Source organism: Salmo salar, chromosome 16 (assembly GCF_965601325.2).
Source record: "Salmo salar chromosome 16, fSalSal1, whole genome shotgun sequence".
NCBI classification, from domain to species: Eukaryota; Metazoa; Chordata; class Actinopteri; order Salmoniformes; family Salmonidae; genus Salmo; species Salmo salar.
This window is the reverse complement of record NC_138306.1, coordinates 27,139,823-27,165,240: the sequence shown is the minus strand read 5'-3', so window position 1 is coordinate 27,165,240 and position 25,418 is coordinate 27,139,823. Positions and strand designations below refer to the sequence as shown.

The 25,418-nt window shown below is 42.3% G+C and overlaps 1 protein-coding gene across 2 annotated transcripts in view; it reads left to right on the top strand.

Annotated features, from left to right (window-relative positions):
* Positions 1 to 25,418, top strand: part of LOC106573452 (semaphorin-3D-like) — a 70,213-nt gene that overhangs the window by 22,994 nt on the left and 21,801 nt on the right. For both annotated transcript variants that reach the window (XM_014148513.3, XM_082962634.1), the window contains exons 3-15: positions 5,220 to 5,380; positions 10,526 to 10,588; positions 10,716 to 10,835; positions 10,934 to 11,027; positions 11,710 to 11,838; positions 14,490 to 14,626; positions 18,386 to 18,500; positions 18,648 to 18,717; positions 18,842 to 18,986; positions 20,730 to 20,952; positions 21,274 to 21,362; positions 21,764 to 21,805; positions 24,277 to 24,434. In XM_014148513.3, coding sequence (XP_014003988.2) covers positions 5,220 to 5,380; positions 10,526 to 10,588; positions 10,716 to 10,835; positions 10,934 to 11,027; positions 11,710 to 11,838; positions 14,490 to 14,626; positions 18,386 to 18,500; positions 18,648 to 18,717; positions 18,842 to 18,986; positions 20,730 to 20,952; positions 21,274 to 21,362; positions 21,764 to 21,805; positions 24,277 to 24,434 — 1,546 coding nt within the window. The remainder of the gene's footprint in view (positions 1 to 5,219; positions 5,381 to 10,525; positions 10,589 to 10,715; positions 10,836 to 10,933; positions 11,028 to 11,709; positions 11,839 to 14,489; positions 14,627 to 18,385; positions 18,501 to 18,647; positions 18,718 to 18,841; positions 18,987 to 20,729; positions 20,953 to 21,273; positions 21,363 to 21,763; positions 21,806 to 24,276; positions 24,435 to 25,418) is intronic.

The window sequence follows — 25,418 nt, the reverse complement described above, 5'->3', positions numbered from 1 at the left end:
AACCTCATTACAAGCTTTACTCTGACTGTAACCCCCAAAACCCCTACTTCAACCCTGACCACCAAACCCTGATCTAACTATTAACTTGTAAACCCTCACCCCAACATAAAGTCACCAGTCACTAGTTCACAATCAGTACTCCAGGGGTAGGCAACTAGATGAGGCCACGGGACAATTTTTGTTGGAGTGAATGGTCGGAAAATAATAATACAAATTTCTATACTGCAATTTTGATCACAACTAAGCCCAAACATAGATTTTATTTCTAACAAACAATCGTTTGAAACCTTGATTGCATTGAGACACAGTCACGTCTCTTTTTTTGTGGGACTACTTGGGAACACATTTTTTGCTGAATTCCTGGTGATTTTACAGTACTTCTTGACCCCAAAACATTTTTTACTAAAAACTTTTTGGGGGCAAAAAATATATATTACAGGCCGGTTTTTGCCAACCCCTGCACTACTGTAACCCAGATACAAACCCCCGCATCCCAATTGCATCCTTGGACTCTCATCCCCTAACCCCAACCTTCTTCACTGGCCAAGTCTCCTACAGACCCAGCATCGCTGAAAATAGAAGCTCATTTACATGTTGTTATTTTACAACATAAATACATTGTAGTACATAAGTAGTGGTAGAAATAATAACTTCCTGAAACACTATTTATTTAGCAATTTGTCCTGTAGAAATATGCAGGTTCAGCTCTGCAAATTGCCTTGTTTCATGCCAGTTGAATACTTGAGCCTTAGATCTCAGCAAAACTCAAATATTCAGAATGTTGTCAGATTAGGCTCTGAGAGTGTATTATGAAATCCATCCAAGCAAAATTGTCCCTGACTGAAATCACACTTAAAAAATAACATCATCCCCTCTGAAAATACAGTTGGCAAAGTCAAACTCTACTGAAGTCAATCATCTCCGATTGAACAAACTCTACTGAAGTCAATCATCTTCGATTGAACAAACTCCTCCAAAACATCTTCATCCCTGATTGACCACATGCTTCAAACAACATCATCTCTTTATGATCACACACTTCAAATACACACGTCATCCCTGGCTGAATGAACTGGAGTTCAGAAAGCGTATTCGCAGTGAACTTTCCTCTCAGTAACCATCAGACAACGTTTGTCCTTTGATTCCTTCAGAGGTGAAAGCGTTCAGAATTTTTCAAAAGGGAGAACAATCAACAACATAGTACTGTGTTGTTTTGAACAACATTCAAGATTCACTGATATACCAGCCCTAGCTCTAGTCTGAAACCTCTCTCAGGGTCTTGGTGGATCAATCCATAACATGTATGGCCACAGTATGGAAGGAGTTTTTGAAACCCTGCATTTTGTCTTATGATAGTAGTACAGGCATATATTCTACAGAGTTAATCTGACTGGCCCTCCCCTCCCACTTTAAACTCATGTAAATCAATTGTTCCATAACCCACATGCTGATCCAGATCCAGACAAGCAGTTTACTTTATAGCCCTGAATTATATGTAACTGTAAATCCATGTTCTCCATATCTCTTTGCCAGGGGAACACTTCCATGTCATACATTTTTCCAAGCTGATTCAGGTCGATAGCTCTGTGATATTACACAATGTTCCTATACAGTATCGCGGGAGTGTTAACCCTCCAACCCTATATAGTTATGACATTCCAATCTGAAAACAATCCTCATTCTGTTTTACATGACACTGATTAAGTTTGACTGAAGATCTCAGTGTTTGAACTCTGTTATCTGATAAACTTGAGATAAAAACTATAATTTATTTCCCTGCAGGATATTCATCTGTATATCATACGCAGAAACATATTTCTCTGTCACTGTTGATTCCCATCCTCAGAGAATAGGTTGGGGAGGAGAGGAAGCCTCTTAGTCACCATATAGGGAACACGCCCTGGGCTGTGGCGCTGTAGCTGCCACACGCTACACATGCACTCAGACAGTCCGTCAGTAGGGTTATCTTAAGGCCTGATGCTAGCCACTAGCCGATGTGAAATGCTATCTAACTCAAATAAACCAGTAGAACTCCATGGGGATCAGGGTTTGCTGAACGGTGCCTGTGGAGAGACTGTGGAGAAAGGGGGGGTGTCATGGCTGGAGCTCAGCGCTAAGCTAAGTGCTAACAGTGAGGCTAAGCTTGGCCTATCCCTGGGATCCTAGTGCTGTGTGTTTACCGAGCAAATTACAGAGTTACCAAGGGCTAGCACGGCTAAGCTCTCTGTAGGTTTAGTGTGGAAAGGGCATAGTGGCTCTGCGTGTATGTGTGGGTTCGTGTGTGTGAGTGAGAGAGAGAACGAAAGAGAACGAGAGAGAGCGAGAGAGAGAGAGAGAGCGAGAGAGAAAGGTGAGTGCGTGGGGGTGATGTGTGTGTGCGTAAGAAGAGGTATTAGGGGGCAAGGGAGGGGTCTAAAAGTTCCAATATTGGTAGTGAGTAACCTCGCTAAGCCTTCACACCCTCAGGCTAATCACAGTGTCAAACCTCTCAGAGTGACCCCCTCACACACCCAGATCTCTGGAGTCACCAGCCTTCATTCATCCAGCATAGAAACATAAAGTCAACATCACCTCAATTTGGGGAGTTTGGGGTGAGGGAAGGTGTGTGCGTGTGTGTGCTTGAGTCTGGGTTGTCAAGTGAAGTAAAGTACCATATTAGCTACAGTGGTTTTGGGAAAACTCACCCAGAGCAATTACCCTCAACAAGAAAAGTACTTTCCTCCCAAGTATGATTTCATGCAGCCTGGTCTCATTGACGAGACTAAAATGAGTATGATATGTTACATTTGGTATGGTTAGAAAAGACAGAAGGTTACATAAGCCATTAAGGCAAAAAGAAAAGGAGGATGGTTGGGTGGGTGGGTGTATAACATGAACGTCTAACAACCCAAAGGTTGCGTGTTCGAATCTCATCACGGACAACTTCAGCATTTTAACAACTTTGCAACTACTTACTACATTTTAGCACTTTGCAACTACTAAGTATGTTAGCTAACTCTTCCCCTAACCCTTAACTCTAACATATCATACATATTGCAATTTCATAACATACTGCGTCATACAAAATGGATAATATACATCCACAATTTTTTTTTTTTTAACTAGGCAAGTCAGTTAAGAACACATTCTTATTTACAATGACGGCCTAGGAACAGTGGGTTACTGGCCCAACAGTCTAACCACTAGGCTACCTGCTGCCCCGTACCATACCAAACGTAACATACAAAGTATGTGGACACCCCTTCAAATTAGTATATCTGGCTATTTCAGCCATACCCGTTGCTGTCAGGTTTATACAATTGAGCACACAGCCATGCAATCTCCATAGACAAATATTGGCAGTGGAATGGCCTTACTGAAGAGCTCAGTGACTTTCAACGTGACACCGTCATAGGATGCCACCTTTCCAACAAGTCAGTTTGTCAAATTTCTGCCCTACTAGAGCTGCCCCGGTCAACTGTATGTGCTGTTATTGTCAAGTGGAAACATCTAGGAGCAACAACAGCTCAGCCAAGTAATGGTAGGCCACACGTGCTGTTGTGCGTAGAGTGTAAAAATCCTCAGTTGCAACACTCACTACCAAGTTCCAAACTGCCTCAGCTGAAGCGCGTAGCGTGTAAAAATCCTTGGTTGCAACACTCACTACCGAGTTCCAAACTGCCTCTGGAAGAAAGGTCGGGAGCTTCATGAAATGGGTTTCCATGGCCGAGCAGCTGCACACAAGCCTAAGATCAAGATGCGCAATGCCAAGCGTCGGCTGGAGTGTAAACCTCTCCGACGTTGGACTCTTGAGCAGTGGAAATGCGTTCTCTGGAGAGATGAATCATGCTTCACCATCTGGTCCAAGTCTAACGAACTTGGCGGATGCAGGTAGTGGTGCTACATGCACATACACAAAACAATATCCCACAAAGCAGGTGGGAACAGGGACTCCTTAAGTATGATCCCCAATTAGAGCCAACGAACATCAGCTGCCTCTAATTGGGAACCATACCAAGAGCACCAACATAGAGATGAAAAGACTAGAACACCCCCTAGTCACACCCTGACCTACAACACCATAGAGAACCAAGGGCTCTCTATGGTCAGGGCGTGACAATAACATCATGTTTCTAACTGCATTTGACCTATGGGGAGATTAGATAGGTTAGAGACAGGTGAATGGATATGGTGAAGACATGCATACATACCTCTCACTGGTCTGTCTCTGAAGCTCCGCTCTCACTCTAGAAGAAAGTATTCATGGATGAGCAAGATATATTCAGGGGTGGAGGGCAGGCATTGATGTGCATGGTTTAATATATGTATGTATGGGAGCTATTCAGAAGGCTTCCCCCCCTGGAACTGTAACTTTGATCAGGGTCTAATCTAAACCTAGTCTTGACAGACATGTGACATCAGTTTAATGGTCAGGTTTAACTGTCTGGAGATTTAGTGAAGATGGTGATGGATGATGTATAGGTATGGATATGTTGGGGTGACAGGGATCTGTTACAATGGTGATGGTGGGTTATTGATAATGATGCAGGTATGGCGGCGACTGAGGACTAACCCACTCTTCCTCATTTCCTTCTCCATCTACAGCCTGTCAGTAACACTGTGGGTCGAGATCAGATTATCCTGGCGTCTTTAACACTGTCACTGTCTGAAGATAAAACCCACTGTAATATCTCATTATGCCCTTATTGTAATGTGAGTGTAGCGTGCCCATGCATTAGCTTCTCTTTCTGTCAGTCTGCATTCTAAAGTCTTTGTGTGTGTAGGAGAGGTGATGAGCAATGACAGCAACTCTCTCTCTCTCTCTCTCTCTCACACACACACACACACACACACACACACACACACACACACACACACACACACACACACACACACACACACACACACACACACACACACGCATGCACGCACAGAAGGATTTTCACTCTCTTCGTTCAGTTAAGGTGTTGAATAGTGAGACAAGTGATTAGAAAGTTTCAGCTCATGCCAAGACACGCAGACATCCATGACCTGTTTCAACACACAACCTGTCTCTGTCTAGAAAATGCATCTCCAAACTGCTTATAGTTTCCAGGCTCATTAAGCTAAGTGTATTCTATGAAGTCTTGATGAACCAAACCAAACTTTTTCCATGCATCAGAATATGTGTATGAAAGTCTGCATGCAGTCCTGTGAGTGTTTTGACCCTAACTCTCTCTCTCTCCCTCTCTCTCTCTCAGAGCTGGTCCAGAGTGGTAGTGTATCAGTGTTCCTGAGTCCTACTGATGGTCTCCATTCCCACTCTGTGTTGTTGGATGAGGAGAGAGGCAGGCTGCTGCTGGGAACCAGAGACTCAGTTTACCTACTGGACCCTGACCAACTCAGTAGAGCCCCCAGGAAGGTATGCTACACCTGCAACCTTTCTGGAGAACCATTTACTTTAATTATGCAGGGAATTAGGGGGCACAATCTTCATCCAAATAGCTAGATAAATGTAATTGTGCAGGAAAGGACAATGTGGAAATAAAAATATCTAAGCCAACACAGTATAATTTGGCATGATTATGCAAAAAAGGGTATGAGCTGGACCTATAGGAGACAGTATAGTATATCTCTCCAGCAGAAGGAAGGAAAGCCCTGGGCAGGACTCAAGTCTTAACAGCTGACTAGCTATAACCCCATGCAGACATAAACTGCCACACCTCAGACATGCACACTCACGCAGGGAATCACCCAACTCTCTCCAATAGGCTCAGCTACAGTGCCTATAGGTTGGAAGTAAACACCCCCTTGAACTTTTTTCACATTTTGTTGCGTTAAAAAGTGGGATTGAAATAGATTTCATTGTATTTTTTTGAATTGATCTACACAGAATATTCCATAATGTCAAAGGGGTTAACATAATTTTGGAATGGCTACCACTTCCTCTATCCCCCATACATACAACATCTGTAATGTCCCTTAGTCAAGTATTGAATGTCAAGCACAGATTCAACTACATAGATGGACAGTGATTGGTAGATCGGTAGCAATAACAAATCAGACATTGAATATCTCTTTAATATCTCTTTAAGCATGGTCAAGTTAATAATTGAAAATTGCTGTCTAGCTATGATCCCCAACACCTTGACAGAGATGAAAGAAATTTGAAAATAATAATGACTAACATTGCACAATACAGGTATGCAATGCTCTTATTAGACTTACCCAAGAAGACTCACAGCTGTAATCGCTGCTAAAGGTTTTTCTTATTGACTCAGAGGGGGAAATGCTTAACTAATCAATGTATGTTTTATTTTTCATTCATCTTTAAAACATGTTAAAAAGGTTCTTCCACTTTGAAATTACAGAGTATTTTGTGTAGATCGTTGACAAAAAATGACAATTAAATGAATCCCACTTTGTAACACCATAAAAAGTGAAGAAATCCAAGAGGAGTGTAGACTTTCTATAGGCACTGTATGTATGTTCCAAGGACTCATTACTAGATACTAGATTTAGTTTCCCATCATTATATCTGAGCCAAGCCTATGGGTTCGTAGCCTCAACCCCACAGGACACACACACACACACACACACACACACACACACACACACACACACACACACACACACACACACACACACGCACACACCAATTGATTAATGGACTGCTGAATGTATATTTTTTCTCTTGCTTTGTCTGCTCTTTTCAGTGTTATGTCTATCTCTGATAAGCTACCCAGGAAAGGGCTGAAAATATCCCATATTAATATATGTAGCCTTAGAAATAAGGTTAATGGAATCAATAACTTTCTAACATCAGATAACATTCATATATTAGCCATTTCTGAGACTCACTTAGATAATTAATTTGATGATACATCAGTAGCAGTACAAGGATATAACATCTATAGAAGAGACAGAAATGCTTATGGGGGAGGAGTTGATGTATATATTCAGAGCCATATCCCTGTAATGCTTAGAGAATATCTTATGCCTAGTGTTATTGAAGTTGTTGCAAGCTCATTTGGCACATCTAAAGCCTTTTCTTTTGGGGTGTTGCTATAGGCCACCAAGTGCTAACAGTCATTATCTAAATAATATGTGTGAAATCCTTGACAGTGTATGTGATGTAAACAGAGAGGTCTACTTTCTTGGGGACCTGTATATTGACTGGTTTTCATCAAGCTGTCCACTCAAGAGGAAGCTTCTTACTGTAACCAGCGCCTGTAATCTGGTTCAGGTTACTAATCAACCTACCAGGGTGTTTACCAACACTACAGGAACAAGATCATCCACATCAGATCCACATCAGATGGCTTATTCATCACAAAACCATTTGATGTTACCAATTATTTTAGTGATTATTTCATTGGCAACGTGGGCAAACTTAGGCAGGAAATGCCAACAACGAACAGTGAGCAATTGTATTCATGCAACAAACCAAAAAATTATGAAAGAAAAGCAGTGCAAGTTTGAACAGAGTGCCACGTTTTTATCTTAATTGTAATCAGAGGGCTGATATAAATACTATGCATGCCAGTCTCTCTTGGCTAAGAGTTGAGGAGCGACTGACTGCATCACTTCTTCTTTTTATAAGAAACATTAATGTGTTGAAAATCCCACATCTTTTGCATAGTCAAGTTACACACAGCTCTGACACACACACTTATCCCACCAGACATGCAACCAGGGGTCTTTTCACAACCCCCAAATCCAGAACAAATTCAAGAAAGCGTACAGTATTACATAGAGCCCTTATTGCATGGAACTTCCTTCCATCTCATATTGCTCAAATGAACAGCAAATCTGGTTTCAAAAAACAGATAAAGCAACACCTCGCGGCACAACACCTCTCCCCTATTTGACCTAGATAGGTTGTGTTTAAGCATTGATATGTAGGCTACATTTTTAAAACTTATGTAGTTCTGTTCTTGAGCTGTTCTTGTCTATTAATGTTCTGTATTATGTCATTCTGTATTATGTTTCATGTTTTGTGTGGACTCCAGGAAGAGTAGCTGCTGCTTTTGTAACAGCTAATGGGATCCTAATAAAACACCAAATACCAAATTGAAGTAGTCATTTAAACCTGACTGTGCTTGTGCTACATATCTTCCACATGACTACTGACACAGCTATGTGGAGTGGATCTGGGAGGAATGCAGCGTAATCAGTGATGTATTGTAGTAGTGGGCAGAGTTTGTAGAGTGGATGGAATTAGCACCAGTCAATTAACACGGTGCTCTGTCTGTCTATCAGACTGTCTACCTGCTGACCTTGACTTTGACCTAGACCACACACACACACACACACACACACACACACACACACACACACACACACACACACACACACACACACACACACACACACACACACACATAGCTGCAAATGGGACACATATACTCAGTATCCAAAACATTAAGAACACCTGCTCTTTCCATGATATACTGTAGACTAACCAGGTGAATCCAGTTGAAAACTATGATCCCTTATTGATGTCACTTGTTAAATCCACTTCAATCAGTGTAGATGAAGGGGAGGAGACAGGTTAAAGAAGGATTTTTAAGACTTGAGACAATTGAGACATGGATTGTGTGCATGTGCCATTCAGAGGGTGAATGGGCCAGACAAATGATTTAAGTGCCTTTGAACGGGGTATGATAGTAGGTGCCATGCACACCGGTTTGTGTCAAAAACTGCAATGCTGCTGGGTTTTTCACGCTCGACAGTTCCCCGTGTGTGTCAAGAATTGTGCACCACCCAAAGGACATCCAGCCAACGTTACACAACTGTGGGAAGCTTTGGAGTCAACATGGGCCAGCATCCCTGTGGAATTGTAATGTGGTCTGTGTGTAGCTTGTGTAGAGCAGTCAGGCGCAGGACAGAAGATATGAGTAAATAAATGTAATTTACTCAAAAATAGACAAATAATATACAATAAAGCGAGCCCACATAATGGACCGTCTTACATACAAACAATTACTCACAAACAAACATGGGGGAACAGAGGGTTAAATAATGAACAAGTAATTGGGGGATTGAAACCAGGTGTGTAAGACAAAGACAAAACAAATGGAAAATGAAAAATGGATCGGCGATGGCTAGAGGGCCGGTGACGTCGACCGCCGAACGCCGCCCGAACAAGGAGAGGGACCGACTTCGGCGGAAGTCGTGACAGGAATGCTTTCGACACCTTGTAGACTGCATGCCCCTATGAATTTAGGCTGTTCTGAGGTCAAAGGGGAGGGTGCAACTAAATATTATGAAGGTGCTCCTAATGTTTGGCATACTCAGTGTAGATTTGCTGTTGTAGAGGTGAGTGTTTGTTTATGCAGCTGTGGTTGATCCCTGCGCCAGACTGAGTCAAGTTTCTTTGATCTTTATCGGGTTGTTGAAAGTCTGAGTGCTGCTCTCTAACTGTTGATTTCTGGTCATTGATACTGATGCTGGCCAGATAGTTAGACTAGATTGTTCTGTGGTAGAGCTGTGTGAATATGAGTATACAAAACATGTAGAACACCATGCTCTTTCCATGACATAGACTGACCAGCTGAATCCAGGTAAAAGATATGATCACTTATTGATGTCTCTTGCCCCGACTATTTGAGGCTGTTCTGAGGTCAAGATGTGTGGTATACTCAGTGTAGATCTAGTAATAAGATAGACAGAACATTAGACACACTCAGACAACACACAGAGTGCACATTTACAGGTGTGTCTCATTTTCCTTAGTTTGCAACACATCTTACTGTCCTATTTCAGCTGGTAAGAACATGATATTTACAACTATGACTACATTGAAATTGCACTATGGGTACAATGGAATTCAACATAATCCTTACTTACCTGCGACAAAGTGGTACCAGTTGCAAAAATGGTACCTGTTGCAATGAATTCCAAAGTGACCAACAAGTAACCACATGATATGCCGAGTTCTAAGTGAATACCAGGTACATTGCAGATTGTGAAGTCAAGAGTGACCCAATCCTCCCGTTGTGAAACGAATGCATTGATTGATTGGTGGTATAGGATTTATGTTACTGGTTTTCTCAAATCCAGCTCAAGACAAAATCCTCTCTTGCCTAGAACTGAAATATACTATACTGTACTGTACTGTACTGTGTACTCAATATGTAAAATCATAAGACGTGTATGAATTCCATGGAGCGAGGAAATGTTATGGAATCCTATTACGCTGACGTAAGTGCGTGTATATGCATGTGTGGGGGGGATGTGTGGAGTCTGTGTAACCCCAGTGATGTCGCTCCTTGGTAGCGGGTTAGGGGTGAACATTCTAAGAAGATAAGCCAGTTATAACACTTGTATGAACATCAGCTACATACAGTATACATACAGTACAAGGGACACAGAACATTATCCCCCCTTAAGATCACTGTTAGGACAGGCTGACTCCTATCTGATTGACATAAGTTTCCTCTCAGGGTTTTGTGCGTAATGCTTTGTTCTTATGTCTTGAGTTGTGTGGTTCTGATGCAGGATCAGTGGTATTGTTTGTGGTGTGTTGTCTGTCATGTAAACCTCCCTGTCCATCTATTCCCAGATCAGCTGGCCAGCCCCCAGAGACAGAGTTGAGATGTGTAAACTGGCCGGCAAGAGTGCTCATGTGAGTACAATCTGGAAAAAGCTTGAAGCCTTGTTTCATTCACATTGACAATAAAATCACTGTTTGAGTAAAAAATGACACTCCAAAAATATCTTACTCTTCTTGGTTCCTTTCTTCTTACTCTCAGTTGGAGTGTGGCAATTTTGTGCGTGTGCTCCACAACTATAACCACACCCATCTGTACGCCTGTGGGACAGGAGCCTTCCACCCCATTTGTGCCTTCATTGAGATCTCAGGACGCAGAGAGGTAGAGTCGGGGAGAACACACACACTCACACACACAGCACACACTGCTTACTTACACAGTCTTTCTCTATTTCTCCCTCTCTCTCTCTTTCTCTTCAGGAGGGTGTGTTCCAGTTGTTGTCCGGTACAGTGGAGTCTGGGAGGCTGAAATGTCCTTACGACCCCAGGCAACCTTTCACCTCTGTACTCACAGGTCAGACTACGCCCCATCATAATGTCCTCTTTTTACTAACCTAGACCTACTGACAGTACCTCAGCCCCACCCTGAGACCATTCTACACCCACATTCAGCCCTAACACTTTCTCTCTCATGTCCTGGTGTTCAAAACCCCTCTACATGGAACTATAAACACTCTGACTCACATAGTATCTCCCTCAAGATTCTCTCTGCTATCCCCAGGGTGTGTGTGTGTGTGTGTGTGTGTGTGTGTGTGTGTGTGTGTGTGTGTGTGTGTGTGTGTGTGTGTGTGTGTGTGTGTGTGTGTGTGTGTGTGTGTGTGTGTGTGTGTGTGTGTGTGTGTGTGTGTGTGTGTGTGTGTGTGTGTGTGTGTGTGTGTTATGAGTTAAGAAAGACATTGTAATCTACTAGGCCAACTCCTAAATTATTAGAAATATTTTTGTCAAGGCTAGATTCATTGAAACATATTTGCTCTGCATATCGTCTTTCAGAAATCTGGTTATGCCAAAGAATGTCATATCACTGAAAGCATGACGCACATTTTAGAGTGATTGACTAATTGTTTTTGTTCAGGTTTGCTTTCTTCCTTTTTATCTGAGTTGAGCTGGTTACTCTAATAGGTTCACATTTACAGTTTTACTTGACCCTCATCATCGTTGGTCCAGTGCTAACCCTCCTTTTGTCTGATTGGTTGCAGATCAATTCCTGTATGCGGGCACAGCATCAGACTTCCTGGGTAAAGACACAACTTTCACCCGCTCCCTGGGCCCGCCCCCTGACCAGCACTATATACGCACTGAGATCTCGGAGGACTACTGGATCAATGGTACACACACACACACACGCACATACACACATTGTAAATACTTAATTTGAATCCACAAATAACATTACATCGTAAAGGATTCAAACATTTCAAAGGTCATTGAAGATGCACTATGCAGAAATCTATGAATACATTTCATGGTTGCTATGGTTGCTAAAATTCTAGTAGTTTGACTAATTTCAGGTTATGTGACAAAATAAGCAAGTATAGTGTAGAGAATCATTTTACCATCTAAACCACTGTGAAATATGTTTTCCAAAACCAAAAATATATTTTTTCAGCTATTTGAAGCTGGTGTACAAAACCAAAAGTAAAAACCGCAAAAACTCAACTTAAGAATTGTAGGCATAGAAAAAGGTGCACATAGAACCGATCTACCACTTCTTAGACTTGCTTTCAATGACAAAGACAGATCTATAACTCAAATTTCTATGTGAATTTGGTCGGGTCGCCCAAAAAGTTACATATTGCAGCTTTATTAAGGAAACAAAAAGCACCTTCTCCACCACACTTTCTCCTGCCCATAACTGTTGAGACCGTACCTAGCCAGTTGATTTGCTCTACCCTTAAGCAGGCCTGCAATCTGAAGGCCACGTACCATATGCCTATGTACGTGGCCGAGACTGCCAAATAGCAATGCCACCAACTAGCATTTGTATCCCAGGTTGTCCAAGCATGATATTAGGGGCTGGTAAATAAAGGTGCTACACATAGTATTTTTTTGCATTGTAATTTCAGAAAATGTCCATAATATATCTGCAGTAATAGTAAAATGATAGTGTTTCACAGTATTACTTATCCGCCAGTGTTGTGATTGGCTGTGATATACGCCTATTGATTTCTCCCACCGTGCCGGCATCTGCTGTCAAAAAAGCTGTTTTGACTTTGTGGTTCTGTTATCTAGTGGATATCAGGGCAAGTGGCCAATGTAGATATCACTATCTCATTTCCTGGTTGCTAATATTCTACACTGTTCACTACAATTTTAGTTTATGTGAGAAAACAAGCACTGAATAGTCATCACAAGGCCTTACTTTGATGGCCTAGTTTTACCCTAACTCAGTGGCGTTATGAAACTCCTGGTTTACAGGCCACATCAGGCCTGCAAGTCACATTAAGCTGGCATGCAAAGTGATGTGTAAATCCTATTGGCATCCAGCCAGAGTTAGGATATCCAACAGTTTATTCACCCACAACCTGCATTCAGAATGACTGTATGGGTTAGGAAAGTTGATAAGAAGGCTATCTAAACCATTTAAACTGGAACAACCATTTCAGTAACTAACGCAACAAATGTAACTAACCGATTGGATTAGTTTAGAAAGATGTATGTTATTTATATTTGTGTGGCATAACATTTATCAACCAATCAATCAATCAATCAATACAAAAACACAAATATTTAAAAAATCTTAAAAGAAAATCGACCTGCACTAGAGCATGCTGGAAAATATGATAATGATGGGTGTAGTTTTGATGGGACTGTTTTACTCTGCAAAGTGTAAAACAATAACTCTGGCTATTAACACCAACACTGGGGGGTTATTTTACACTCTTATAGAGTGATTGTAACTCCTGAATCAACACTAGAAATGTTACATTGAAAAATTAACACTGGACAATTTGCTGTGCACACACACAACATACACACAAACACACACACACATGTTGTAGAGCTGTGAATTATCAGCTTGTAGAGCCATTCATTGTGGCATGACATTATATCTCAGTAACTGTTGGCCTAGTTCTTTAGAATACATCCTTCCTCTCAGTCTCGGTACATAAGGATTGAAGGGTTGAAGCAGGTGAGTTCATTCATAGGCTAGTTTTGTCATTGAGTGTTTCACTTCCCAGTCATTCCATTGATACACAGAGCTGCTTTGTGTTCTCATTTTGGGCTTGAGGGAGGTTATTGGCATTGCTGCCCAAAGCAAATAGTCCAGTTATTCATTTATGACTTTTACACAAGTTCCACACTATAGACACCACACCTACTGTACAGGGTATACGTACTGTACCAACTAGGGGATTTACAGTGTGTCACAGTTCACAGGTCCCTGGTCTACATACACACACTACAAGCACTATTCTATGATACACACTCCTCTCTGTCTATTCTATGAATCACTCTCGTCTACGTTTGTCATGTATCAAAAGATGTCACCAGTTTCCAACTCCTGACACACACTCACCACATTTCAGAGCCAGGGGCAGGGTGTGAGGGAGATCTCTGGAGGCGTGCTGTCACTGTGTACGTGTGTGTCAGAGGTTTTACCTAACGTACAGTAACAGTGACTATGTGTAGTGTGTGTGTGAGCAGGCCTACATTGGACTATGTTAAGGAATCCACCCAGAGGCTTCGGTTAGTTTCCAGGGTTGATGTCATGTTACTGTAACACCCAAATCACAGCCACTGACTCTTTCTTTCTCACTCTGTCTAGTTCCTTTCCTCTGTTCCATGGCTCTGTCTGGAGGTATTTTAACGTTCATAAATCAAGGTGCTCCAAGGAGACTGAGGCGCGTGCTAACTCTAACTTCTAAAAGACGCTCCGCTGTGTCCATAGGGTCAGGCTGGAAATGAACAATGTTGCTTTTATAACTCTCTCTCTCTCTCTCTCTCTCTCTCTCTCTTGCTCTCGCTCTCTCTCTAGAGGCCAGGTTTATATCAGCTCACCCTGTGTCCGACACCTACAACCCTGACGATGACAAGATCTACTTCTTCTTCCGAGAGTCATCACGCGACAGGAGCGATAAGAGTGTCCTGTCCCGCGTAGCACGCGTCTGCAAGGTGAGAGAGGGGAGAGGTGTAGAATGGTGAAAGAACGAAGGTGAGGAGTGAGGGATGGTTTGGGGAGATGTCAGGGAAGGGGCGAAGAGGAGGACAGGCATCTAACAGGGCGCGTGTACAGTGATAGATTTGTGTTCACTGCTATAGAGCTAGCTTCTCCCACAGATATACTTAAACCCCCCTGGGAGGATACTTCTTGGTACATTCCTCTTGTGTAGTTTGCTGACAGAGGAGCCGACCACTGCTGTCAAAGAGGGTAAATTAAAGTTTAACCTCTCTTTGTGTCTGGCTGACAGGGCAGCCTAATGTCAGGTCCCAGGACAGCAGTTGAGGTGTATGAATTAAGTATGCCCTTACAAAAAAAAGACAATGAAAAAAAGAATGTGAAAAACACATGGTTTTCAGACGTGTGGACAACTCAAATGTGTTTCTCCCCAGACAATTGCAGGAAAGAGGGAGGCGGTTTTTTTTTATGACTGAAAACTATTTTTTTGCATCCATTTACAATTAATTTGCTGCCACATTAAATGTGTTTATTTATAGTTTTTCACAAGTAGAACTGCATATCCTATTTTCACATGTGAACTTTTTTAACGTGAAACCTCAATTATTTTTGTAAGGATGACAGTAGGATAGTTGGTCCAGTCCCATATTGGTCCTGCACCTACTCTAGCCCCCTAGATTTTTTGGGGGGGTTTGTATCATTTGATTTACACAACATGCCTACCACTTTGAAGATGCAAAATCATTTTTATTGTGAAACAAACAAGAAATAAGACAAAAAAAACAGAAAACTTGAGCGTGCATAACTATTCACCAAACCAAAGTCAATACTTTGTAGAGCCACCTATTGCAGTAATTACAGCTGCAAGTCTCTTGGGGTATGTCTCTATAAGCTTGGTACATCTAGCCACTGGGATTTTTGCCATTTCTTTAAGGCAAAACTGCTCCAACTCCTTCAAGTTGAATGGGTTCCGTTGGTGTACAGCAATCTTTAAGTCATACCACAGATTCTCAATTGGATTGAGGTCTTGGCTTTGGCTAGGCCCTTCCAAGTGTTGCTTTAGCAGTATGCTTAGGGTCATTGTCTTGCTGGAAGGTGAACCTCCATCCCAGTCTTAAATCTCTGGAAGACGGAAACAGGTTTCCCTCAATAATTTCCCTGTATTGAGCTCCAGCCATCATTCCTTAAATTCTGACCAGTTTCACAGTCCCTGCCGATGAAAAACATCCCCACAGCATGATGCTGCCACCACCATGCTTCACTGTGGGGATGTTGTTCTCGGGGTGATGAGAGGTGTTGGGTTTGCGCCAGACATAGCGTTTTCCTTGATGGCCAAGGAAATACCCTCCTGATCTGTACTTCTCCACAACTCTGGATTGCTCCTTGGTATTCATGGTGCCGCTTGCTTGGTGGTGCCTCATGCTTAGTGGTGTTGCAGACTGGGGCCTTTCAGAACAGTTGTATATATATTGAGATCATGTGACAGATTATGTGACACTTAGATTGCACACAGGTGGACTTCATTTAACTAATTATGTGACTTCTGAAGGGAATTGGTTGCACCAGATCTTATTTAGGAGCTTCATAGCAAAGGGTGTGAATACATATGCACGCACCACTTTTCCGTAAAATCTTTTCCGTAAAGTTATTTTTTTCATTTCACTTCACCAATTTGGACTATTTTGTGTATGTCCTTTACATGAAATCCAAATAAAAATCTATTTAAATTACAGGTTGTAATGCAACAAAATAGGAAAAAGGCAAAGGGGGATGAATACTTTTGCAAGGCACCGTACCTCTAGCCCCTACCTGTAGCTCTTACTCCTTCCATGATCACGGTTCTGAAGGAGCTGAATTAATGAAGCAATACAGCAGCAGCTCTACTCAGGCTTGTTGGGGGCTAGATGGAGACTACAGCCATAGAAATAGAATCTCATTCTACACTGTAAAACAATCCTGTTGTTTTTATGGTAACTTACTGGCAGCCAGTTACCTGTGAATACTATAAAAAGGTACAATATGTTACTGTATATTCCTAATAAACATTGGTTTAACATCGAAAATAGAAAGAAGATTTTATTCCAATACTTGTATGAATATCACTAGCAACAACAGAATAAACACATTTTGAATTACACTAATTGGAGTGCAATTACACTGGTATATCTGACATAGGCTTTGAAAAAGCACCCGTGAATAGTGTGGCAAGTGTGTGGTAAGCTTTCTTGACTTGAACAATAATTCTTGCCAAAAAATGGCTAACCTTTGTTTAACCAGCTAACAGCTGCTCTTAACAAAAATGTGTTTGGAGTTACCTTTCTGTATAATAGGCTATGTTAGAGTTTACACTTCCTCCAATTATAATCTACCAAATCTATTCATTTTAAAATGTTGATTACCTCTTCTTACCATTATCATTCACCTGATGATAATACAAGACAAGATTTTGTTATTTTGTGCTAATGTATGATAGGGGTCCCTGGGCAAGAAAAAGTTGAAGACCCCTGCTGTAAAGTTTGCAGTAATGTACTGTTAAGCCAAAGATTCTTTGGAATTTACAGTAACATACTGTACCTTTTCTTTTACAGTAACTTACAGGTAACTGGCTGCCAGTAAGTTATCGTAAAAACAGCAGGACTTTTTGAGTGTAGTTCTGTGACTACAGCAGGTTGGTTCGTTGAATCAGGCGGGTTACTTCTTGGCTGGAACAAAAGTCTGCACCCAGACTTGCTATTGGAAGCTCCTGGCCGCTGCTGGAAGAAGAGATTCAGTTTCAGTTCCCAGCTATGTGAGGTTTGGTATTTTTAGGTAGTGGGGAGACTGTCCCTGTACTGAGTTATGTCGCCACATCTTCCCACAATAAAATGCCCAAGCTGTATTGCAACATTCCCAGTTACAGGCACTTGGAGTGTTTATGATTGGGGAGTAAGCTGTAAGGCTGGTGAGGCAGGAGAGGGATTCCTTTTCCTGTGTCTACAGCTGACCATAGAGGGGTTCCTCTCTGGATAAATGGAATAACAGAGCTTCGTTTGAAGATAATTCCATTTAGAAAACACTAAAGCCATTATCCGAACAGTTTTTTTATAATTGTGTGTCTATTTAAGATAGTCTCCAGGCCACGTGTAATAGGGAGGTTAGTCAAGGGCCCTTGTCCTGGATAAAGGGGCCCTGTACTTGAGATATACTTGAGTACTCCTGCCCTAGCCCTGAGAAAGGCAATGTTTTATTGAGAAGAGCACTCAGCCAAGGGTATACATATGCTAATTAGAATATCTGCATAATTAATGAACTCGCTAGTTTACCTTCAATTCTTCTTCCCTCATCTTTCTATTTTTTTGTTTTATTTCTCTCCTTTTTTCTTGCTTCAATTCCTCCTTCGTACTGTTATTCTTGTTTTACTAAATCCCTCTACCATATTCTCTCCTCCTTGTCAGTAATTTTCTTTTTCAGTCTTCTCTCCATCCTTTGTCAGTTTATAGTGACTGCCGTCATCATTACCGTTAATGAGCAGGCCTCATTCCTCTGCCAGTTGAATAATCACATTTAAACGGGGACATGTGTCTACCTTCACCTGGGTTTATTTAAACTAGTCTCAAACAGGAGTTTAGGATTTCAAGGTCTGTAAAAAGGTGTGCAGTTGTTTTGTGGTTGTTACAGTATGTCAGGTCTTTGGACTATGGTTTTAAACCCGATTTCAGTTGTATTTGTTTGTCAGACTATGTTTGTGTTATGGTTGTGTTGTGGTTGTGTTTCAGAATGACGTGGGAGGGTTGAGGAGTCTGACCAATAAGTGGACGACATTCCTCAAAGCCAGACTGGTGTGTTCCATCCCTGGACCTGAAGGAGTGGACACACACTTTGACGAGCTCCGTAAGACACAAACACACACGCACACCTGACATGCTTCCACGTCGACACACACAACGCATGCACACTAAATGCCACATTCTTAACTTTTATGTTTGTGTGTCTGTGATTGTGTCTGTGTGCGTGTGTGCGTGTGTGTGTGTGTTGTAGAGGACATATTCATGCTTCCCACTAGAGATGAGAAGAACCCTGTAGTGTATGGAGTCTTCACCACCTCCAGGTAAAATGACACTTAGTACACCATACCTTACGCCATACCTTACTGAGACATGTCTCTACCTCTCAGCTTATTTCTCCCACTATAACATACTTACTACATACACTGTACTGTGTTTTTCCCCCAGCTCTGTGTTCCGTGGCTCGGCGGTGTGTGTGTACAGCATGTCTGACATACGAGCTGTGTTCAACGGACCCTACGCTCACAAGGAGGGACCTGACCATCGTTGGGTAGAATATGAGGGGAGAATACCTTACCCTCGCCCTGGAACGGTACACTAACAAACACGCTCATCTCTGTTAACCATACCCCACTCCATTTCCCTCCTGCCTGAAAGCAGACTGAATATTGTTTCTGTCCAGGATTATTTAGAAAGACCCCTCTTAAATGGCTTACAATATGACCCAATCCTGATGTATGAACCAGTCCTGATTAACAATAACAAACACCTATCTATTGCATGTGCCTGTGCACATAATGAATTAATAGTCTGTGAGTGTGACAGAAGTCAACGTTTATATGTGAAAGCGTGCGTGTGTGTGTGTGTGTGTGTGTGTGTGTGTGTGTGTGTGTGTGTGTGTGTGTGTGTGTGTGTGTGTGTGTGTGTGTGTAACCCAGTCTCTCAGTCTCTGTCTTGATGAACAATAATAAACGTCAGTCTGGGGGGCAGCTTTGATGATGTCACTAAGTCGTCACGGTGATCAACGTCATATGTGTCCTGTTACGCAGTGTTTGTAGAACTGATTAACATGAGGTACTGTGACTGTGTATGTGTGTGGCAGGTGGATGTTTATTGGGATGAGTCTTGTCCTTAAGCCAGAACTAAGTGATTCTTGTTAGATGGGCCAGCTGCAAAGTAAAAATTGGCTATATTGTAAAAATTCATGATATTTTTTTAGCTTTTTGGTCTTAATTTAAGGTTAGGGTTAAGCATTAGGGTGAGCAGTGTGGTTAAGGTTAGGGTTAGGTTTAAAATCAGATTTTATGACATTGTGTGGTTTAGTTGGTAAAGCATGGCACTCGCAATGCCAAGGTTGTGGGTTTGATTCCCATACGGGACTAGTAAAAATGAAAATGTATCCACTCACTACTGTAAGTCACTCTGGATAAGAGCATCTGCTTAATGACTAAAATGTGAAATTGTGACTGTCAGCTAGTGACTTCTCTGCAGAGCTCCCTCCAGAACAAGATTCATGATGAAAAACACTACCCTGCTATGGACATGTTGAACTATACTTGTGGGGACCAGAAGTCCCCAAAATAATAGTAGATAAACTAAATATTTGATCATATGGGGACATTTTGTCAGTCCCCACAAGGAAAAAAACCTATTTGTAAGGGGTTTAGAGTTAAGGTTAGAATTAGTGTTGAGGTTAGGGTTAGAATTAGGGTTAGGTTTAGCGGTTAGGGAAAATACGATTTTGAATGGGAATCAATTGTATGTCCCCACAAGGTTAATTAAACAAGATTGTGTGTGTGTGTGTGTGTGTGTGTGTGTGTGTGTGTGTGTGTGTGTGTGTGTGTGTGTGTGTGTGTGTGTGTGTGTGTGTGTGTGTGTGTGTGTGTGTGTGTGTGTGTGTGTGTGTGAGAGAGAGAGAGAGAACATCCAGAGTCAACAAGCATAGGGCCATAAAGTGATGGCTTATTACTGTATTGTAAAAGGAACAAACCGGTACAAAAGGATTGTGTGAGCCAGATGTACTTAATTTAATGGAGTAGTACCACATGTCACCGCCAGAGGGTGACATATACCTATTATTCAGAGGCCACTGGCCATCCTGAAAAAATATGACAAGCACTTTAATGACAGCGAATCCCCAAAATGTCTGTCTTACCAGTAGGTACCTAGGTCAGTATTTGCTTTAAGGTAGACATCCATACTGTATTTTTCTTGACTGATCTTTCTACTGCCCTCTAATAGCTCCAGATAAATTGTGTTAGTTGATCTCATTTAGTCTCTGAAACGACACATTATTTGATTATCTTCAGGAACTGACAGTGTCTTCCGTCCTCAGTGTCCCAGTAAGACGTATGACCCCAGGATAAAAAGCACCAAGGACTTCTCAGACGAGGTGGTCAGCTTCATCCGCTTCCACCCACTCATGTTCCGCTCTGTCTACCCCCTGACCGGCCGGCCCGTGTTCACACGCGTACGTGTCGACTACGCACTGACACAGATAGTGGTGGACCGTGTCATGGCTGAGGATGGACAGTATGAAATCATGTTTCTGGGTACAGGTGAGGGATTCCAACACACACATCCACACACATGCTCAGACGCACGCTAACACACACAGTATTTTTTTCTGTTCTAATATTGATGTGTTTGAAGGCTGTTTGAAGGCTGTTCGGTTGCAATAGGTTTCATCTTCAGTGTATGAGCTCTATGAACCCCTTATCTTTGCTCTAATGCTCAGAGCTCTACATCATCATAGTCTGTTTGGAGCCAGTAGTCCCATTTCAGTAGAACTCGCTCCATAGAAAGTTTCCAAACGAGAAAGTCACTGTGTGCATGTGTCCATGTATGTACATGTTTCTTATGTGTGTGTGTGTGTTCAGATGCTGGGTCAGTTCTGAAGGTGGTGAGCATCACTCAGGAGAACTGGTCCACTGAGGAGGTGATTTTGGAGGAACTCCAGGTGTTCCAGGTAAGAAACACTCAGAAGTTAATTCTGTTCCCCCAAAGCCTGTTTAAACCTGACGTGAACTTTTTGAAGACAAACACTGTAGTTGTTTCTCTCAAGAGGTTGTCAGCTCATCAAACAGCAGTGAAATATGAATGTCCTATTCTAAACACACAGCAGTAGATCTAGGGGTACAGAGAGGAGACATGGTGTGTTCGTCTAGTATTACAGAGACAGAGTGAGTTCCTTTTCTCACATTGATTCACAGACTTATTGGTTGACCTCCCTAACATGAAGTCAGCTCTGTAGAAGGAAAGAGAGTGTTTTTTCCCAAACATAACTAATTAGCTAACTGTTCTCTGTATTAAAGTATGAATCTTTGTGTATATGTGTGTAGTGGAGATAATGGTTACTTTCTCCTCCAGACTCCCACTCCAATCCTGACTATGGAGATCTCTTCTAAACAGGTAAGAACACCCCTCTTCTCTATCCCTCCTTTCCATCTCCACCCCTCCCTAAATGTATCATATAGCTACAGTATAGTGCTTTTGGAAAGTATTCACAACCCTTGACTTTCCACATTTTGTTACGTTACAGCCTTATTCTAAAATGTATTAAATAGTTTTTTTTCCTCTCAGCAATCTACACACAGTACCCCATAATGACAAAGCAAAAACAGGTTTAGACATTTTTGCAAATGTATAATTTTTTTTAAACTGAAATATTATATTTACATAAGTATTTACTTTGTTGAAGCGCCTTTGGCAGCGATTACAGCCTCAAGTCTTCTTGGGTATGACGCTACAAGCTTGGCACACCTGTATTTGGGGCTCCCGAGTGGCGCAGTTGTCTAAGACACTGCATCTCAGTGCAAGAGGTGTCACTGCAGTACCTGGTTTGAATCCAGGCCGCATCACATCCAGCTATGAGGAGGCGCACAATTGGACCAGCATCGTCCGGGTTTGGCCGGGGTAGGCCGTCATTGATTTTCTCCCATTCTTCTCTGCAGATCCACTCAAGCATTGTCAGGTTGGATGAAGAGCGTCGCTGCACAGCTATTTTCAGGTCTCCCCAGAGATGTTCGATCGGATTCAAGTCCGGGCTCTGGCTGGGCCACTCAAGGATATTCAAAGACTTGTCCCAAAGCCACTCCTGCGTTGTCTTGGCTTTGTGCTTAGGGTCGTTGTCCTGTTGGAAGGTGAACCTTCGCCCCAGTCTGAGGTCCTGAGGGCTCTGGAGCAGGTTTTCATCAAGGATCTCTCTGTACTTTGTTCCATTCATCTTTCCCTCGATCCTGACTCCCAGTCCCTGCTGCTAAAAAACATCCCCACAGCATGATGCTTCCACCACCGTGCTTCAAGTAGGGATGGTGCCAGGTTTCCTTCAGAAGTGACACTTGGCATTCAGGCCAAATAGTTCAATTTCGGTTTCATCTGCACAGAGAATCTTGTTTCTCAGGGTCTGAGAGTCCTTTAGGCAAACTACAAACGGGCTGTCATGTACCTTTTACCTGGGAGTGGCTTCTGTCTGGCCACTCTAACATAATGGCCTGATTAGTGGAGTGCTCCAGAGATGGTTGTCCTTCTGGAAGGTTCTCCCATCTCTACAGAGGAACTCTGAAGCTCTGTCAGAATGACCATCGGGTTCTTGGTCACCTCCTTGACCAAGGCCCTTCTCACCCGGTTGTTCAGTTTGCCGCCAGCTCTAGGAAGAGTCTTGATGGTTCCAACCTTGATCCATTTAAGAATGATGGAGACCACTGTGTTCTTGAGGGACCGTCAATGCTGCAGACATTTTTTGATACCTTCCCCAGTTCTGTGCCTCGACTCAATCCTGTCTAGGAGCACTACAGATAATTCCTTTGACCTTTTTGCTTGGGTTTTGCTCTGACATGCACTACCAACTGTGGGAACTTATATAGACAGGCGTGTGCCTTTCCAAATCATGTCCAAATAGTTGAATTTACCACAGGTGGACTCCAATCAAATTGTCGAAACAAATCAAAGGATGATCTATGAAAACAGGATGCACCTGAGCTTAATTTTCGAGTCTCATAGTAAAGTGTCTGAATACTTATGTAAATAAGTTATTTCTGTTTTTAATTTTAATAAATTAGCAAAAGAATCTACAAACCTGTTTTCGCTTTATCATTATGGGATATTGTGTGTAGAATGATGAGGACATTTTTTTATGTAATCTATTTTAGAATAAGGCTGTAACGTAACAAAATGAGGAAAAAGGGAATGGGTCTGAATACTTTTTGAATGCACTGTAAATCAGGCTCAATGCCATTAGCTGCATTATCCAGAGCCACCTTCCCACTCGTTTTCCCTTCTATCCCCCTTCTCCCTCCCCCTCTCTTCTCCTCCCTCGTTATCTGAGGGTACGGGATGTCAGCAGACCCTTCAACTCCAATCACAGCCTCCCTTCATCTACCACAGCATGTGTGTGTATGTGTGTGTGTGGGGGTGTGTGTGTTTTCATCTCATCCCAGCCCAACCCCCAGTGTTTTCCATGTTTCCGTTCAGAGTTTGTTTTGAAATCCCTGGTTCAGACGAGTCCCGACAGATCCATACAAAACATCTCTCTCTCTCTCGCTCTCTCTCTCGTTCTTTTGCTTTTTTGTCTCTCTCTCTCATGTGTTGTTGAAGGTTTTGTTGTTTAAATGAGCTTTAGAGTTATGGGGGTTGACTTCCAGTAATAATAATTGGAGGTTAGAACCCCGAGGATACTGTACTATATACCACTGGACATGTGGGTGTACTAAATCACACATGTGCACTCAAATGGGCACACACACACACTTTCCAAAACTTAGATAAAAAAACAACAACATATACTGTAACAAGGTGAGTTGATTAGTTGATTAGTTGAAAAAAGTTGGCTGGACTGTACCCTTCTCTGAGGTTGTTTGTTCTCTCCATCTCTGTCTCCATAGCAACAGCTATACGTGGGTTCGGGGGCGGGGCTAGCCCAGGTGTCACTGAGCAGGTGTCACCTGTATGGTCAGGTGTGTGCAGAGTGCTGCCTCGCCAGAGACCCCTACTGTGCCTGGGACGGACACACCTGCTCACGATACATCCCTGCATCCAAGAGGTAGAGTACACACACACACACACACACACACACACACACAAAACACACACACACACACAAACACACACATCACATCACAGCTGGCCTGGTACATTGTCTGCTGCCTCTATTTGGAATGGCTCAATATTTTGGACAAAAACGTCCAAATGTAACTAAGGCTGTTAGGAGGATGTCATGTCATTGGAGGAGTGGGTGAGTAACTGACTTTTTTCCCCTCATATCGTTTTTCGGTGTCTATACACAGCTAGAGATGCAGGTGTCATTTGGTTAGCTAGCAAGAACTTGAACAATTGTTATCCAGTTATCATATTGATTGCGTTCGCACATTCACTCGGGCTATCTTCTCTGATTTCATAGCACTCTCGTCTGATTGTTCCAGAGCGCAGACTAACTGATGAATTTACGAACGCGCAGCACTCACAGAATATGACCGGCCAGTGGCAGTAAACGTAGGCAACTTAAGTAATAGTGAGTCACGAATGCTCTAGATAACATGTAAACAGCCCACCAGCTCTGCTAGGGTGAGTAAAATGGTCAGAGTAAGGTGTTCTCTCATCTGCGTCTGGAAGTTGCTAGCTAGCAAGCTAGCCAAATATGGTTGGGACAAGCATTCATTGTTGGCAGACAAGCTGCAGAAGAACGAGTAGGCTACAATTCCTCATCGTTTATTAGTGTAATTTTGACAGTCAACTAACTGAAAAGGTTTGAAAGGGTTTATCTAATGCTCTTTCGTTAGATTTTAGCTCATCTTTATCTGGCTCACATTAGTTGTTGATCTTTTTGTTGTTGATGTGCATAACTGACCATTAGGACTCCCAAGTGATATTTACATATTTGCAGAAATCCATTCAGGTGTATTTTGTGGCTTTAGGCAAATGCGTTCTAATGTCGCACTGTTGCAACTGTATGTAAACACACAGTCCAGTTCAAAGTGAATGATGGCAGGCCTATGTTGCAAATAAAGGCTTACTATAGCTCTGCGTA